General features: G+C 38.1%; 1 protein-coding gene across 2 annotated transcripts in view; it reads left to right on the forward strand.

Moving 5' to 3' along the window:
• The window catches only part of srd5a2a (steroid-5-alpha-reductase, alpha polypeptide 2a), a 43,460-nt gene that overhangs the window by 12,857 nt on the left and 14,915 nt on the right, over nucleotides 1-15,688 (forward strand). Inside the window, exon 1 of one of the 2 annotated variants that reach the window (XM_034003602.3) lies at nucleotides 13,063-13,439. The exons of the other annotated variant lie outside the window; for it this stretch is intronic. Coding sequence (XP_033859493.3) covers nucleotides 13,078-13,439 — 362 coding nt within the window. The 5' untranslated portion in view covers nucleotides 13,063-13,077. Of the gene's footprint in view, nucleotides 1-13,062; nucleotides 13,440-15,688 lie in introns of those variants that run through there. 2 annotated transcript variants of the gene reach the window in all.

Below are 15,688 nucleotides of genomic sequence, written 5' to 3' on the forward strand. Positions count from 1 at the left end.
TATATATATATATATATATATATATATATATATATATATATATATATATATATATAACAATTAGTAAGAAAGCTAATCACATATTGTGGTTTTCAAAAATGTTTTTTTTTTTTGTTGTTTAAACTACTTCCTCACTATATGAAGGGAGTTTGCACAACTTTATCTGCCACCAGCACCGTTTATATAAATAGAAGTGAAATCACAACATTTTCAACCACAATTCTGTTAGGACATGTCTCAATATTGCAGTTGACCAGTGGCGTGCCGTCAGGAACTTCAAGGTATTCTCTGCTGACCAGACAGTGCCAAGTAAACCGTCAGTCAAATGACATTACGTTGCCTCACTCACTTGCATACAGTGTGCTTGCTTATACTATGAAACATACTACTCTAATTATTATTTGTTCATTTGTCTGACGCCTTTATCCAAGATGACTTACAGGGTTTACTAGAGGTTTTTTAAGAGTCTAGGGGTTTCCTGAAGGGGATATGATCAGCCACTAAGAGGTCTGCATTTCCCCCGCTTAAGTCTAAAACAACGACCAAACGCTAGAAAAAAAAAAAAAAAACAGTTGAGGGTATTCTCCGTTTCAGTTGAAAGTCTTGAGTGAGTTTAACCAATAGGCGAGTCGAAGAATGTCTTTTTTTTTTTTTAGACAGGCGACCAATCAGGAGTGAGCAGAGGTGGGCCATAAATCTCCCAGGGTGTTCTCTGCCTCACTTGAAGGCCCTGCTTTAGCAACCAAATGGGAAAGTCAAAGCTCTGACAGCAGACCAATCATTAGTGAGCAACCCGAAAACATGAATATTCCTTGGTTAGCACTGCAGTTAGGAGGATAGCTGGTTTTCGCACAATATTGCTTATAAATATACATTGATAAATACAAATACCTTTAGAACATCTAATTATATTTCGAGTTTTATTTTACACTAAAATAAAAAAAATGTGAGAAAACGGAGACATCATAGTCGATTTGGTTACGAATCCTTTTTCATGGAGAACTTTCTCTGAGAAATTGGAGATTGTTAAAAAAGGGAGATATACACACGAGGCTGAAGTTGGCTTCTTATTCGCCCAGCTTCTTATTCGCAAGCTTTTAAGTGCATAAATGTATTTGTCTACGTTGAAGAAGTAGCCTTGAATTTAATTGGTTAAATCACGTTGGGCCATCAATTTCTCTGCAGGTACCTGAAAAGGGGCAACCCTCCTGCAAGTCCCACTTGTATTTAAACTGGCCCAACGTGGTTTACTGGGGCAGAACAGAGGGCAAACATGCCACATATGCCAGTTGCACAGCTTCTTCGCTGGAAAAAGCCTTGCATTTAAAGGGTTAAATCACTTTGGGACGCCGATTTCTCTGCAGGTACCTGAAGAGGGGCAACCCTCCTGCAAGCCCCACTTGTATTTAACCTGGCCTAACGTGGTTTACTGGGGAAGAACAGCGGGTAAATATGCCACATATGCCAATTGCTCAGCTTCTTACTCGCTCTTTATGTATCTACATTGAATAAGTTGCCTTGCATTTAACGGGTTAAATCACGTCAGGCCACTGATTTCTCTGCAGGTACCCAGCAAGGGACACCCCCTCTGCAAGCTTCACCTGTATTTAGCCCGACCTAACGTGGTTTACTGGGGCAGAACAGCGGGTACACTTGCTACATATGCCAATCGCTCAGCTTCTTATTTGCTCTTTATGTATCTATGTTGAATAAGTAGCCTTGCATTTAACGGGTTAAATCACATTGGGCCGCCGATTTCTCTGCAGGTACCTGGTGAGTGGTAACCCCTCTGTAAGCTACACCTGTATTTAGCCCGGCTCAACGTGGTATAACCCGTTAAATGCAAGGCTACTTATTCAACATAGATACATAAAGAGCGAATAGGAAGCCTGGCATATATGGCAATTGTACCCGCTGTTCTGCCCCAGTAAACCACGTTGAGCCGGGCTAAATACAGGTGTAGCTTGCAGAGGGGGTGCCCCTCATTGGGTACCTGCAGAGAAATCAGCAATCCAACATGATTTAACCCGTTAAATGCAAAGCTACTTATTCAACGTAGATACATAAATAGCGAATCAGAAGCTGAGCGATTGGCATATGCGGCATGTTTGCCCACTGTTCTGCCCCAGTAAACCACGTTGGGCCGGGCTAAATACAGGTGTAGCTTGCAGACAGGATACCCCTCACTAGGTACCTGCAGAGAAATCGGTGGCCCAACGCGATTTAACCAGTTAAATTCAAGGCTACTTCTTCAACGTAGACAAATACATTTACGCACGAAAAGCCTGCGAATAAGCAGCTGAGCGAATAAGTTAAAAACTTCAGCCTCGTGATATACACCACAGATCCCCCCGAGCTGACACAGGAAGAGAAAGGATATACTCGGCACTTTCGGAATTCAAATTATGAAAGGTATCTGTGGCTTACAGGTAGCTGCCACTTAAAAAAAGGAGGGGGGTCGGCATCTCTGTGAAGCTAGCAACAATTTCAGTTCCGGCATAACTTCCGGTGAATGCTACTTCCGCATCTCAACGTCGGAACCGGCTTTTTTAAAAAAATAAATAAATAAAAGTACCTCCATCCTGTCACTCATATAACGGTTGGAAGAGACAGCAAAAGTAGCAGCAAGCTGCTACATTAATAAATTGCTTGTCATTCATTATTAATTTAATTATTAATAATATTATTAATCACCAAGGTATAGGTGCTTTATACCAGGTAATTATTTTAAAAACATTCTCCAGTATTATTAATATATTATTGTTTTTGCATATACTGTATAAATTACTGTAACCTATAAATGCAAAAACAAGACGATAAATGACCATTTATTAGGCTTAATATATATTAACAGAGTCCAAGACTTTCACTTCAACACCAGGTAATTTATAAGAATAATTTGGGAATCACTGCCTTAAACAATGTAATAATAATCTTTATTTGTATAGTGCAACCAATGTGTAATACAGCTCAAAGTGCTTTACAAGCAGAATACAGCACAGTAAAATACAAAAACAAAAAAAGTACAATTATTAAAAGCAGCCCAAAGCACTTTGTAAGCAGAATACAGAATAAAATACAGAAATAGAAAAAAGTACTATTATTAAATAAAAAAACAATATAATAAAAATGTTTTTAAACAAGATTTAAACATAACAATATGGGTCATTTGTTATTAAAAGTGTATTCACTTAAATAATCTCATTAAAAAGAAAATAATGTAGAAACTTATTGTATTGTAAGCAACGGATTCTGCATTATACTGCAGTGGTTCACGCCACAGACCAAGAAAGTGGTCCACATCACTCACTGGGTACCACCACAAAACCATTATTTGCTGGTGATGCTGGAGCAAATAAAAAGGTAATTATTTTTAGTACTGATGTTTTTTTAAACCATCTCATTCAAGTTTGTACCTTTAATGACTGCTGGTGTATACCCCCATACTAATGGAAATAAGTTGTGTCTTATAGGATTCTGTTAACACCTACTAAGGTATGTTGTGAATAAGTACAAACATACAGTATAGGTGTTCAAATGAAAACACAAAAATAATCTATGTGACTTACATACCTTCAGAAATGCATTGCAATAATTTATTATCTCTTTGTATATATCTCTCTTTAGTTCGTGATGGTATTTTGCAACTCACATCACAGAAGCCTGGCCGATGGTTTTGTGACAACGCCACTCGGCAACCTGAGATTTGGTTTTAGTTCCACTTCTGGTGCCTGTGCAGCAATATTTAGGAAGGACATTGTGAGAGAAACCTTACCTGAAGAACCAGATTTAGTGGTTATTTTAGCCCCTGGTAATAACCTCACCAAGAGCAACACTATCGAGCAAGCTGGCAAGGAATTTGCTACCCTTATCCACTCTGCACAGTGTCACGTTTTCACTTTTCACGTTCTCTTTTATTATATTATTTGCTCTGCACACACTCTTAACTCAGGGGAGACGTTAAGGAGGACAGAGATGTTTAAAACTCCTAGTGGTTTATGTTTGAGCACTGGACGAGCGGTGTGTCCTTAAAACCTTTTTATTTAATCAAGAAAATCACTCAGACTCATTTATTCAAAGTTTTACGAATCAGAGCAACATCAGTGCTCCTTCGTTTTATTAAAATGCCTTTAATATTGGTTTAGTAGTTTGCGCATACTACTAAATCCCGAAAACATGTAACAATAATTAGCAATCCTAAGTTTATTACAAGCTTCAGCATTTAGTACTTCAATAACATAATACAATTATATGTATTCAGTGCAGCCCTCAGGCTGGTTAAGCACAAAGCCTACAAGCACCCACTGCTATGTTTTAGCACATTCAATATAACACTCTTAATACTAAAGCATAGTTTCAAAACCTCATAGCAATATAACCAATAAATGCAAGATACAATATTACCATTAATATGCTTACCTCCTATTATAAGGAAGAGTAGCGTGAACAAAAGAGAAGGACTGTTCTGTGGAGATCTGCAAAGGATGGACCACGTGGCTCTGCCAAGCTGAGTCTTGATTGTGGTGCTCTCAGTGTGATCGGCCCAGGGTTTTTATACAATTTTCGTCCCATTGAAAGCAATGGGAAACCCCAATTAGATCCAATCATTAATCTATATGGACAGTCCTTATCTTTTGGCAAACAGTAATCTCTAAAGAATTCAACCAACTCCTCAGACTCAATTAAAATCATATGCCAACAAATCAACACTAGCCCATGTTCTCATCCACTCATTCTTGGCCCCCCTCCTTCATCTGAAAAGTTAGGTGAAGCAGAGTTCACAAAATCCCTGCAACCTTGATTCACTACTTAATATGGGTGCATTATAAAAAGGAGTGGTGTTTTAAATATATGCAACACCAATATAAGAAAAGTGGTGTTTTTTGAATATATGCAACACCAACAGTTTATATCATAATATAGCAGTTTATAGTTTATAATGGTTATAATTGATTACATGAACTTGGCTTTCAAAAATATATTCCTTCATGTCATCTCACTCAAATTAGTTTCCTTCCTTACTGGTGTATGTTTAGCCAGTATTATAGGGAACCTTTATTCTATATCTCTTCTAGTATAGAGTTTTCTCCTTATGAAAAAACCCAACTATTTTATTGAGCTATGAAGTTGTAATGCCTCTCTCTCCTATGGGCCCCAATTGCCTGAACTCAATTGACACTCAGATGACCCTGTATGTTTCAGCTATATTCATACTGGCTAAATCCAGTTTGTTAAAGACATCTCTTTCCTTGCCAAGTTTGGTAGTGGTGGATGTTTCTATATCTCGTATGCCTCCTTTGCCCTTCGACTAGTTATTTTAGGTGTTGATACCATCCAGTCTAACTCCCTACAGGTGCAGCCAGTCCCCCGGTACTATAAACCTTCCGATAAGAAAATTCCGGCTTCCTCCCACCAAAGAGGCCTTCCAGCAGCTAATATTAATTTCTCCAAGGGCAGGCTGATAGAGAGTTCAAGAAGACAGGTCACATAGTTTATTCTTCTAAAACCTATCTCCTGCTTTTTATTCTTCATTATTTATTCAATCCTTTTATTTTGTATATTCACCACAACTTTTCTTTATGCTGCATCTTTTAACTTCAGAGTCAAACTAGTATGTTACTTCTTATAGCGTATGGCTGCTAACCTTATTTCTTTCTGCTAGCAGCAGTATATCAGCAATTTTACAATAGGTTCTTATTCAATTTCCCTACTCTCTATTTGTGGTGTATCTTCTGACAATGCTTATTTTCTTAAGTTAAAGTCTGCTTTTACTCTAGGTTGTTCTTACTCACCTACTTATTTTAAAACTGAATTACAAACAGAAACCTATTTAAAGCGAGATCTTTTAATCCTTTCCTGTTTTTCTTTTTCCTTAACAATACTCCTTTTCCCTTTATACTCAGAAGTTATAATTCTTGAATGCAAGCACACAGTAATCCTTTTCATTAAATTAGGACTCAGTTTTCAACTATGCTCATCTTGATAGAAAACAGCTTCAGGTATGCTATCATATTAAGCAAAGTGAATCATATGATCTTATACATAAAAATTGTTCATAGTATTTCATACTAACAATAATTATCACTACCTATGATTATATGTTACCACAACAATCTATACTATTTAAAGCAAACATTTTAACATGTATTTATTAGTATAGCATTATTCTGTATTTAAGCTGAAAAAGTATTAAAAATTCCAGCCCTCAATTCTGGAGCTGTGCCTATCTTGATAAGAGACTGCTCAAGGCCGGCCAGTGTATCAAGTTGTACCAGATTCTGTTATACGGTCTTACAGAGAGAGAGCACTTTACAGTATTCGTTACAGACTAAAGATTATTCAAACATTACAAATGGTTACAACACATATCATCTCATTAATACATTTCATTTTTAAATCATCCAGTCCATGTCCAATGTTTCAGCTCGTTCCCAGCAGGACTCCATTTCTGTTCTGGGTTCATCCCGAGTTGGCTCAGCAAAAACCACAACCGGTCCTTTTATCCAGCGTTTGGCATCACAAGTGTGGGTCGCCATGGTCTTGACTTTATACCTACAAGACACTTGTACACGCTTAATAGGGACACCTTCCTCACATTCTAATTTACCTAGATGTGCCCATTTTACCAGGTGGCCGCTCTCACAATCCATACACTCAACTCTTTTTACATCTCTGGGATTTACATTCAAATGAGAGAAAGAAAGCCCCTCGGAATCATCACATTCAAACAAGATTCGGCAATGTTTCACTAAATGACTGCAGGCTGGACATGGCTTGGGCCCAGTCCGGGGTGATTCACCTCTGCATCTGTCACAGTCACACACAACAAGAGAATCACTTCTCATTTCATGAACCAAGGCTAACTCTGTGCCTCTCACAAGCATTCTGGACCTGTACATGTTTTTATCACACATCTCTTTCTGCTCGCACAGAGATACCTTAGGGGGTATGCCATCCATCCAGAACACAGTAGGGGGCCAGAACTCACTGTTGTTCATGTCAGCAGGCACCCAGCATTTGTTTTCCTCCGCATCATCAGTGGACAAACTTAATACAACTGAATCTGACTCAATCGTGGAACCGTGAACTCTAGCCACTGAGACCCTCCATGCGAAGGGATCCAATGTCTTATTACATATAACAGTTGGTTCGTGGTCACCCGTGACAACAGCATAGGTGGTAATGTAATGTAACAACTGCAATTTTTGCTGGGGGAATAGAAAATCGGGTTGGTTGTGCCAGATTTACGTCACTGCTATTGTTGCTGGGGTTTTAGTAGTGTCCGGGCGCTGAAAATATGACATTTTGGCTGGTAGGTTGTGTATTTCAGGGGACAGACTAAAACGAATGACAAAACGGAATGCCCATTGACTACAATTGGGAGTGGAATGCCCATTGACTACAATTGGGAGTGGAATGCCCATTGACTACAACTGGGAGTGGAATGCCCATTGACTACAATGGGGAAAACAGAAGGACGGTCAATATCTCCAAATCCCAGACAGGAATCCTAAAATCCCGAATACACTTTCTTTAAAATGAACTAGTACACAAAATAAAACTGGAATGACAGGGAATGACGGCTGCTTTCTATGGAATGACAGGCCAGGAATACCAAAAACACACTAAAAACATAGCACAAATAGGAATGACAGTCTATATCTCGAAATCTCTTAACAGGAATCTAAAAATCCTGAATACCGTTTCTTCAAAGTAAACTAATACACAAAATAAAAGTAGAATGACAGGGAATGACAGCTGTTTTCTATGGAATGACAGGCCTGGAATACTGAAAACACACTAAAAACATAGCACAAATAGGAATCACAGCCTATATCTCAAAATCTAACAAGAATATTTCTGGTGCGATTCTGGCATATGCAACAATAACTGGTCTTTTAGCCTGGTTCAGTTGACATCTGGTGACTCTACCCCCAGTTGTTCCAGTCGCTGCTTGTATAGTTTTACTAGACCTGCAAGTCTGAATATGGTGGGAGTGGTATCTTCACAACAAGATTTCAGCTCAGTTATATAGGTGACTAGTTCAGAAAATGCCAGTGGATAGACTTCCCTGCCAGGTAAATCTTGACCACTCTTCTCATAATTAAGATGGGCTGTCTCTCGTTATACAAATCCTGCCAAGCAAGCAGGATGGTGCTTCAGCTCCTGTGCCACAGCATCTCCACCACTGAGTTTTGCCAAGAGTTTTCCATCATTCAGAGTCCTTGCACATTAATTTAGTCTATCATTGAGTTTCATGGTCATTGCTTGTCTCAGTGCAGATTATGGAGCCTCTTTCTCACATAAAATGTATTAGGACAATTGAGAAGTACTAGTTCTCAATATTTTGCTGCGGCTAGGAACTGTGTCTTTTTCAACAATAGATGCTCTTTTTTGAGCTCGCTGTAACTTGATGTTGTTGAACATCAGTCTACAGGTTTGATGATATTTTGCTTTGTTCCTTATTAATGTGTCTTCTATACCAGCACCTTCATCTAATCTGGCTGGATCCAGGATGATGGGTAAAGCATTGACAGCATGAAACAAAGGTGAAACAAAGGAACATTTATTGCAATGTTTCTATAACCATTTTGTTCTGCACTGTAGGAACTTGGTGGTGACTTCAGCTCTTCTGTTTTGTCCAGTTGACAAAGGCAACATTTGCTCCAGTCAGTCTTCCATTTAGATTGAAAGTTAGCAGGAATGGCCATTTTGAATGTTTGAAGTAAAATAGCAAGTCAATGAAATCTTAAAAAACTGGAGAAACTGCAAATATCACAGTGATGTGAAAATTAATAAATGATCATGCATTAACACAGGACATAGGGTATGAAATGCTGCAACTCAATCAGGTGTACATAAGAATTTAAGTTTTGACAAAATTATTTAATCAAGGGGGGGAGCTAATATTGAGGAAAATAATAATAATAAAAGTTCTACAAAATAAAGACTTTAAAAAAAAAAAAAAGATCAGAAAATGTTTATTTGGCAGGCTATTGTGGAGAAACTTGCTGTGTAGACCACAGATACATACTGTTCACGTTAAATCTGGACCAAATAACACATCAGCTACACCACCATTCCAAAGAATGAACACTAGAGCTGAGTAAGTCTCTGAGCTGTAGAGTTGATTTAAATAATACAAAATATTTATTTTAAATTCTATATCCTCTTGCAACAGTTTTTGTCCAGCTAATTTTATTTTCTTTGAACTGGTGATGAATAAACTGCACTTCATCAATATCAAGTGTCAACTATTTTTAAAAAATTATATTCAGATTCCCCTGGAGGTTTTCTGATATGCTGAGTTCAGAAATGATGGTCATTATTTTTTTTTTTAAATGTCCCTTTGACCTGTGGCCTTGCATTTGATATCCGTTTTGACCAGTATAGATGGGTATCCAAAGGATCAAACTATCATCCTACATGATGGAATGCTCCAGCTGTGTTGAAACGGTACTATTATTTAAAAGACAGCAAAGGAAAAGAAAAAGATTCAATTTTTGGTTTTCGCTGTCATATTTACTGTTTACGAGAGTCACAAAACAGACAAATGTATGTCATACATTACTTGGGAAATGAAGCTTTGTACAAACCATCACCACATGGTTTACAAAAACATTCTGAAAAACCATTCATCTCTACCATGAAGTCTACTCTGACGCATATTAAGGAGGCAGCAAAGTCACAGGGGGAGCCTCTTAAAATATATCAAAAAGTTCTCAGTACACAGTCCAACACAGGCTCTGACAAGCACATAGCTGTGGATCGCCCACGTAACTTGAAGCAAGTGAAAAAATGTTATTTACCAAGAAACAAAAAAACAGCGAATTTCCAATGACGAAATATTCAGCTTGTTTGAACTTGCAGTGCATCTGAAAGATTATGTGTGGAACATAACACTCTACCCAGATCTTTTGGTTTCATTTGGGCACCCTACTCTCATAAACGATGCTCAGGTCCTCATTGACATCTGGCTCTTCCTCAGCTGACGTCATGTGATACAACATTTAATCATAAAATGTAATTCGCAATGTATCTTTGATTGGGGATCCAGTGTTTCCAGTTGTCTTCCTGTTACATAAAAGGAAGTTTAAAACCTATCATCAAAACTTTCTGAGGTATATTTTGAACCTGCTGAATGGTGACAAAATACATGCCATTCCTTTTGTGAGTGACAGAGAAAGAGGAATTGTGGATTCCATTCAGCAAGGTTACCCAAACCTCCCACACATCTTCTGTTCTAATCACATCATTTCAGATGTAGACAATTGGATCAAACAGCATGGAGGTTTAAAAGACCATGTAAAACAACTCATCAATAGCTCTTCATTGGATTCTTTTCAAGAGCTGTATGACCATTTTTGTCTGGAATGGAGCATTCCATTTCAAGAGTATTTTGACCAACAAATCAAGGATCCTATTGCACAGCATGCTGCAAAATTTGTTACAGAGGTTTGCTGTCTTCCAGAATAACATGACTGCGACAAACAATATCAGTGAAAGCATACATAAAGTGATAAAGCAGCAAACTGATTGGAAAACCATGTCTGTCGACAGCATGGTACTGGCAATGTTCTACATGCAGATGCATTACATCCATGAGTTCAGACATGCACACATTGGGCTTGGAAACTACGAACTCAAGAAGAATTTTCAACACCTGGCCGAGAGTCCTATTCACATGTCACTTCCAGTGTTTTATCCTCTGGAAACAATCATTGAACAGATTAAAGGTAGTACTGCAACACAAGTGGCATGTGTGGAGAAAAGACAACAGTACCGGATGTCACAAACATCTATGGCCAGATACTGTGTAGATTCTGGAAATGTTTCACTCTGTGCACAAAGTAGCACTTTTGTAGTAAAAAGCATAGATGGAACACATTTTCATGCAGTAAAGCTCCTACCTGAGCCTTCTACTTGCTCTTGTCCAAGTACTGGTAAATGCTACCACATTTTTGCTGCTCAGATGGCAATTGGTTACAAAGAAGCTGAAGATAAGCGCACATATTCACTCTCAGTGCTGTGCAAAAGAAAACGTGGAAGAGCAAACCAGTCTGGGAAAAAAAAGCCCAGGAAAGATGACTATGATTATGATGTGGAACCAGCGCCAGACTCTTCAAAGGGTGCAATGAAGAGAAAACAATGTGAAGACACAATGCATAATCCTAAACCCAAGCAGAATAGAACTGAGTCAAAGCACAGCATAGGAAATGCACTACATTCTGCCTGCCTAACTCCCACACAGGAAATTAAGCAAGTACAATGTGAAACACTAAATTTCAGTGAAATAGCTGAATGTGCATCACATACAAGCTTATTTGGAGAAGAAACTGGGCACTTTGACTTCAGTGATGAAGATGAAAATCCAGTTAAACATTCCACACCAAAGCCAAGCAACAAAGTGAATAGCTTTCCATGGGACATGCCTGAAATCGAAATTAAATATCAGGGAATTCGGCAAACTAATGACATGCAAGCATTACAGCCTGGAAATTGTCTCAATTCTTCAGTGATTGAAGATGTAATTTCTGCTCTTGTTTGCAATACAAAGCAAAACAGCAACGTTTTAGCATGCCCAACATACATATATCAGTGTGTGAAAGCTGATACACCTGACGTTTTCTATCCTTTTCTGGAAAGCACTGTAGCTCTCAACAAAGACATTTTGTTAATTCCATTCAACACTGATGTCTGGGGGACTGGATTTCACAGGTGTTTTGGTGTGGTAATCTTTTCTACACATGAACTAGTCATTCTTCATTCTATGAAAAACAAATCAAGATCCAAAGCACGTGGTGAAGTGTTGTTGCGTATTGTTGCTGCCTGCTACCAGATAGCCGATGCAACTTTCAATAAAGATGAGTGGAATGTGATCCTGTGTTCTGATGCTGTGCAGCAAAACAATTCAGATGACTGTGGGTTGTACACAATTTTAAATGCATTTACAATAATCACAGGTAAAACGTATGGATATATTCAGAGTACATCTGTACGTAAATGGGTTGCAGTGATTATTTCAGATCACAAACACTGCAAGTGCAGAAGGCAGGATAGGATAGCTCCACGTTCCTATTCAAAACTGCACAAAACCCTTGTAGCAAAAGATATGTGCATGCCTCTAACAGAAAAACCACTAATACACCACTTATCTACACTTACAAACCATGACAACAGCAGATTGTCTACCTGTGCAGAGAGCTCGTATTCTGGCAACTTTTCAACTGCCTTTCAACAAACACCAAAAAACTTCCAAAGTATTTCACTTGTGAGACCTGCTTGTAAATCAAAATATTTCTGTTTTGTGAAAATTGACACAAAGTTAGTAAAAGTGATTGAAGTGATGGAAAATTGAAATATCAGCATTCAACTCCGAATAGTTTCTGAGATATAACTGTTTACACCTAGGGGGTACCAGCCCTTTATTGTTCAGCTGATTAAGTGAAAAACACCCTCAGTGCTTTTTTTTGTGTATTACTTTATTTTGAAGAAACGGTATTCGGGATTTTAAGATTCCTGTTAGAGATTTCGAGATACAGACTGTCATTCCTATTTGTGCTATGTTTTTAGTGTGTTTTCGGTATTCCAGGCCTGTCATTCCATAGAAAGCAGCTGTCATTCCCTGTCATTCCACTTTTATTTTATGTACTAGTTCATTTTAAAGAAAGTGTATTCGGGATTTTAGGATTCCTGTCTGGGATTTGGAGATATTGACCGTCCTTCTGTTTTCGCCATTGTAGTCAATGGGCATTCCACTCCCCCATTGTAGTCAATGGGCATTCCGTTTTGTCATTCGTTTTAGTCTGTCCCGTATTTCAGCCATTCCTGAAAAAAGTTACAGGAATGTATGAAATATACACATGACAGATAGATTTTTACATACAAAATATATAATAGAATAGAAATATAAACAAATATAATAAAATAAGCAACATAAACAAATAGAAATACAATAAGCAATATAAATAAAAATAAAGATAAATACAGTAAGGCATTCTTTTAGCAGATTATTTGGGACTTTTATTTTGAAATACGCTTTCGACCCTCTCTGACTGACTTACTTGAAGTTGCATAATGTTGCCAGCAACTGTTGCTCACTTCACACAGATGGGGTTGGAAGTGGGTTGCGACGACTCTGCTACCACAGTCCACGCAATTGATATGGCATGCTGTGAGAACTTGTATTTTGTGTTTAACTGCTTTTTAACTTTAGGAGGCATCGGATATTTATACAAACAAAACCTGGACAAAACCCCTTACGGGAGATATGTAAAGTCTCTTGGAAAACAAGTGTCAGTACCTGCTAAACTTGCTTGGTTTTTACAAGAACTACCTTCTTTCCTCGTGCCTGTTTTACTATGGTACACCACAGATAGAAGGACAACCAAAAGCAGAATCCTGCTTCTTGTGATGTTCTGTGGACACTATTTTCAAAGGTATGGAAATTCAAATACAGTAAAACACTTGCTTTAAATGACTTTCTCTGATAGTAGTAACATTTGTGTTATTCAATCTGCAGTATTTTGCATTTAATCGTATCCTGATGTAACTTTATCTGCTCCGATATTGAATCGTATTTTGTCATAAACTTGTACTTACTAGAACTGAAGTCATTGTATTTTATCTTGCTCTTAATTGTATTAATACTTGTACTGTGTTTCTTGAAATGTATTTTTGTTTTTGTAAGTCGCCCTGGATAAGGGTGTCTGCTAATAAATAAATAATAATAAATATTATTATTATCATTATTTATTTCTTAGCAGACGCCCTTATCCAGGGCGACTTACAATTGTTACAAGATATCACATTATTTTTACATACAATTACCCTTTTATACAGTTGGGTTTTTACTGGATCAATCTAGGTAAAGTACCTTGCTCAAGGGTACAGCAGCAGTGTCCCCCAGCTGGGATTATTTAGTAGTCCAGGATTAGTGATAATCAGGGTCTGTGATCTACTTTTGTATACTTAATATTTTTATTTCGCTCTTTCAATGAAAGATATGTTTAGGCACAGTTCGTAAAAAGACACAACTTTGTCACAGAAAACCCAAAGATGAAATAGATTTTTACAAAAAATGTGGATGTTCGTTGATTTTTACTGTCTATACAAACTACACTTTTCAGCCTTGATAGAAACACCTGCAAAGAGCCACTGATTAGTACTTTAATACTGTACTGGATCAGAACACTACATTTACCTACAAATTCAGTGACGACAGAGAATATCATGTTATTGACCAGATATTGTTTTTATTGATTAAACACTAGAAGCAAATTTCAGCTATGTGTTATACTCTCAGGAAAACAAAATTTAGCAAAAACGGTTCTATGTCATGTGGAACCGTTTACCTGGTGCTGTTTGAAACCACGAGTAAGATTCTGTATTTGTACTTTATAATACTCAGTTTAATAGTCCATGCAGTATGATGAGAACTCTGTACTCATTTCTCCAAAATGTCATGACTTCTGTAAACTGCTGAATGTGTTTCGCATTGACAACCATTCCAGGTTGTGTTGGTAAGTTTGTGGTACACTGGATGTTGTTGTAGACTGAATGATGAGAATATAGGGGTTAGAGAACATCAGCTTGCTCCTGGGTTCCCATGCGCTTCTACTTGGTCCACGCATCACTAATAGAGAGAGAATTTGTCCATATTACTAGACGTACATATTTTAAGAATCATAATATAAGAAAAATGTGGTATCATGGCCAAAAAGTAGCGCTTACATTATTTTTTTCTTCTTTTTTATTTTCTTTTTTTAGTCGTTGCCTATTATTTTTAGGATTTTCTCTCAATTTAGAATGGCCAATTATTTTTTAAGCTCAGCTCACCGCTACCACCCCTGCGCTGACTCGGGAGGGCGAAGACGAACACACACTGTCCTCCGAAGTGTGTGCCGTCAACCGACCGCTTTTTTTCACACTGCGGACTCACCATGCAGCCTCCCAAGAGCTACAGCGTCGGAGGACAACGCAGCTCTTGGGCAGCTTACAGGCAGGCCCACAGACGCCCGGCCAGACTACAGGGGTTCCTGGTGTGCGGTGAGCCGAGGACACCCTGACCGACCTAACCCTCCCTACCCCCGGGCGACGCTCGGCCAATTGTGCACAGCCTCCTGGGAGCTCCCGTCCACTGTCGGCTGTGGAATAGCTTGGACTCGAACTCACGACCTCCATACTATAGAGCGCATCCTGCACTCCACGTGGAGCGCCTTTATTGGATGCGCCACTCTGGAACCCAGCACTTACATTTAAGACTTAAATATACAGTATATAGTTTTTTTATTTTTGGTCACGTGATGTGAAAGTTATATTGAGCTGCCGCCGTTTCTTAATTCAACTCTTGCAAAAGCGTTGATTGTGAATCAAGAGCACTTTTGTTTTTTTTTCTCCCTTAACTTCAATGAGCCTATGATTTTGTTTCATTAATAATGTAAACAAAAAAAAGGCAGCTCCTTATTTTTATTTCAAACCAAACACAAAAATCGAGTTTGGTTAAATTGCTTTTTCCTGGATTTAAAATCTTAAATGACTCATTGCAAAAATGTTATAACGTGTTTTACAAATAATAGTTTCCTCCTAATTACGATTTAATTAAATCAGTTTACCGTATTCCTTTGAATTTAAGACGCCCTGGAATTTAAGACGCAGCCCAAATGTACCACCCTCAATTTGAGGAAAA

The sequence above is a fragment of the Acipenser ruthenus genome, chromosome 5 (genome assembly GCF_902713425.1).
Source record: "Acipenser ruthenus chromosome 5, fAciRut3.2 maternal haplotype, whole genome shotgun sequence".
NCBI lineage: Eukaryota > Metazoa > Chordata > Actinopteri > Acipenseriformes > Acipenseridae > Acipenser > Acipenser ruthenus.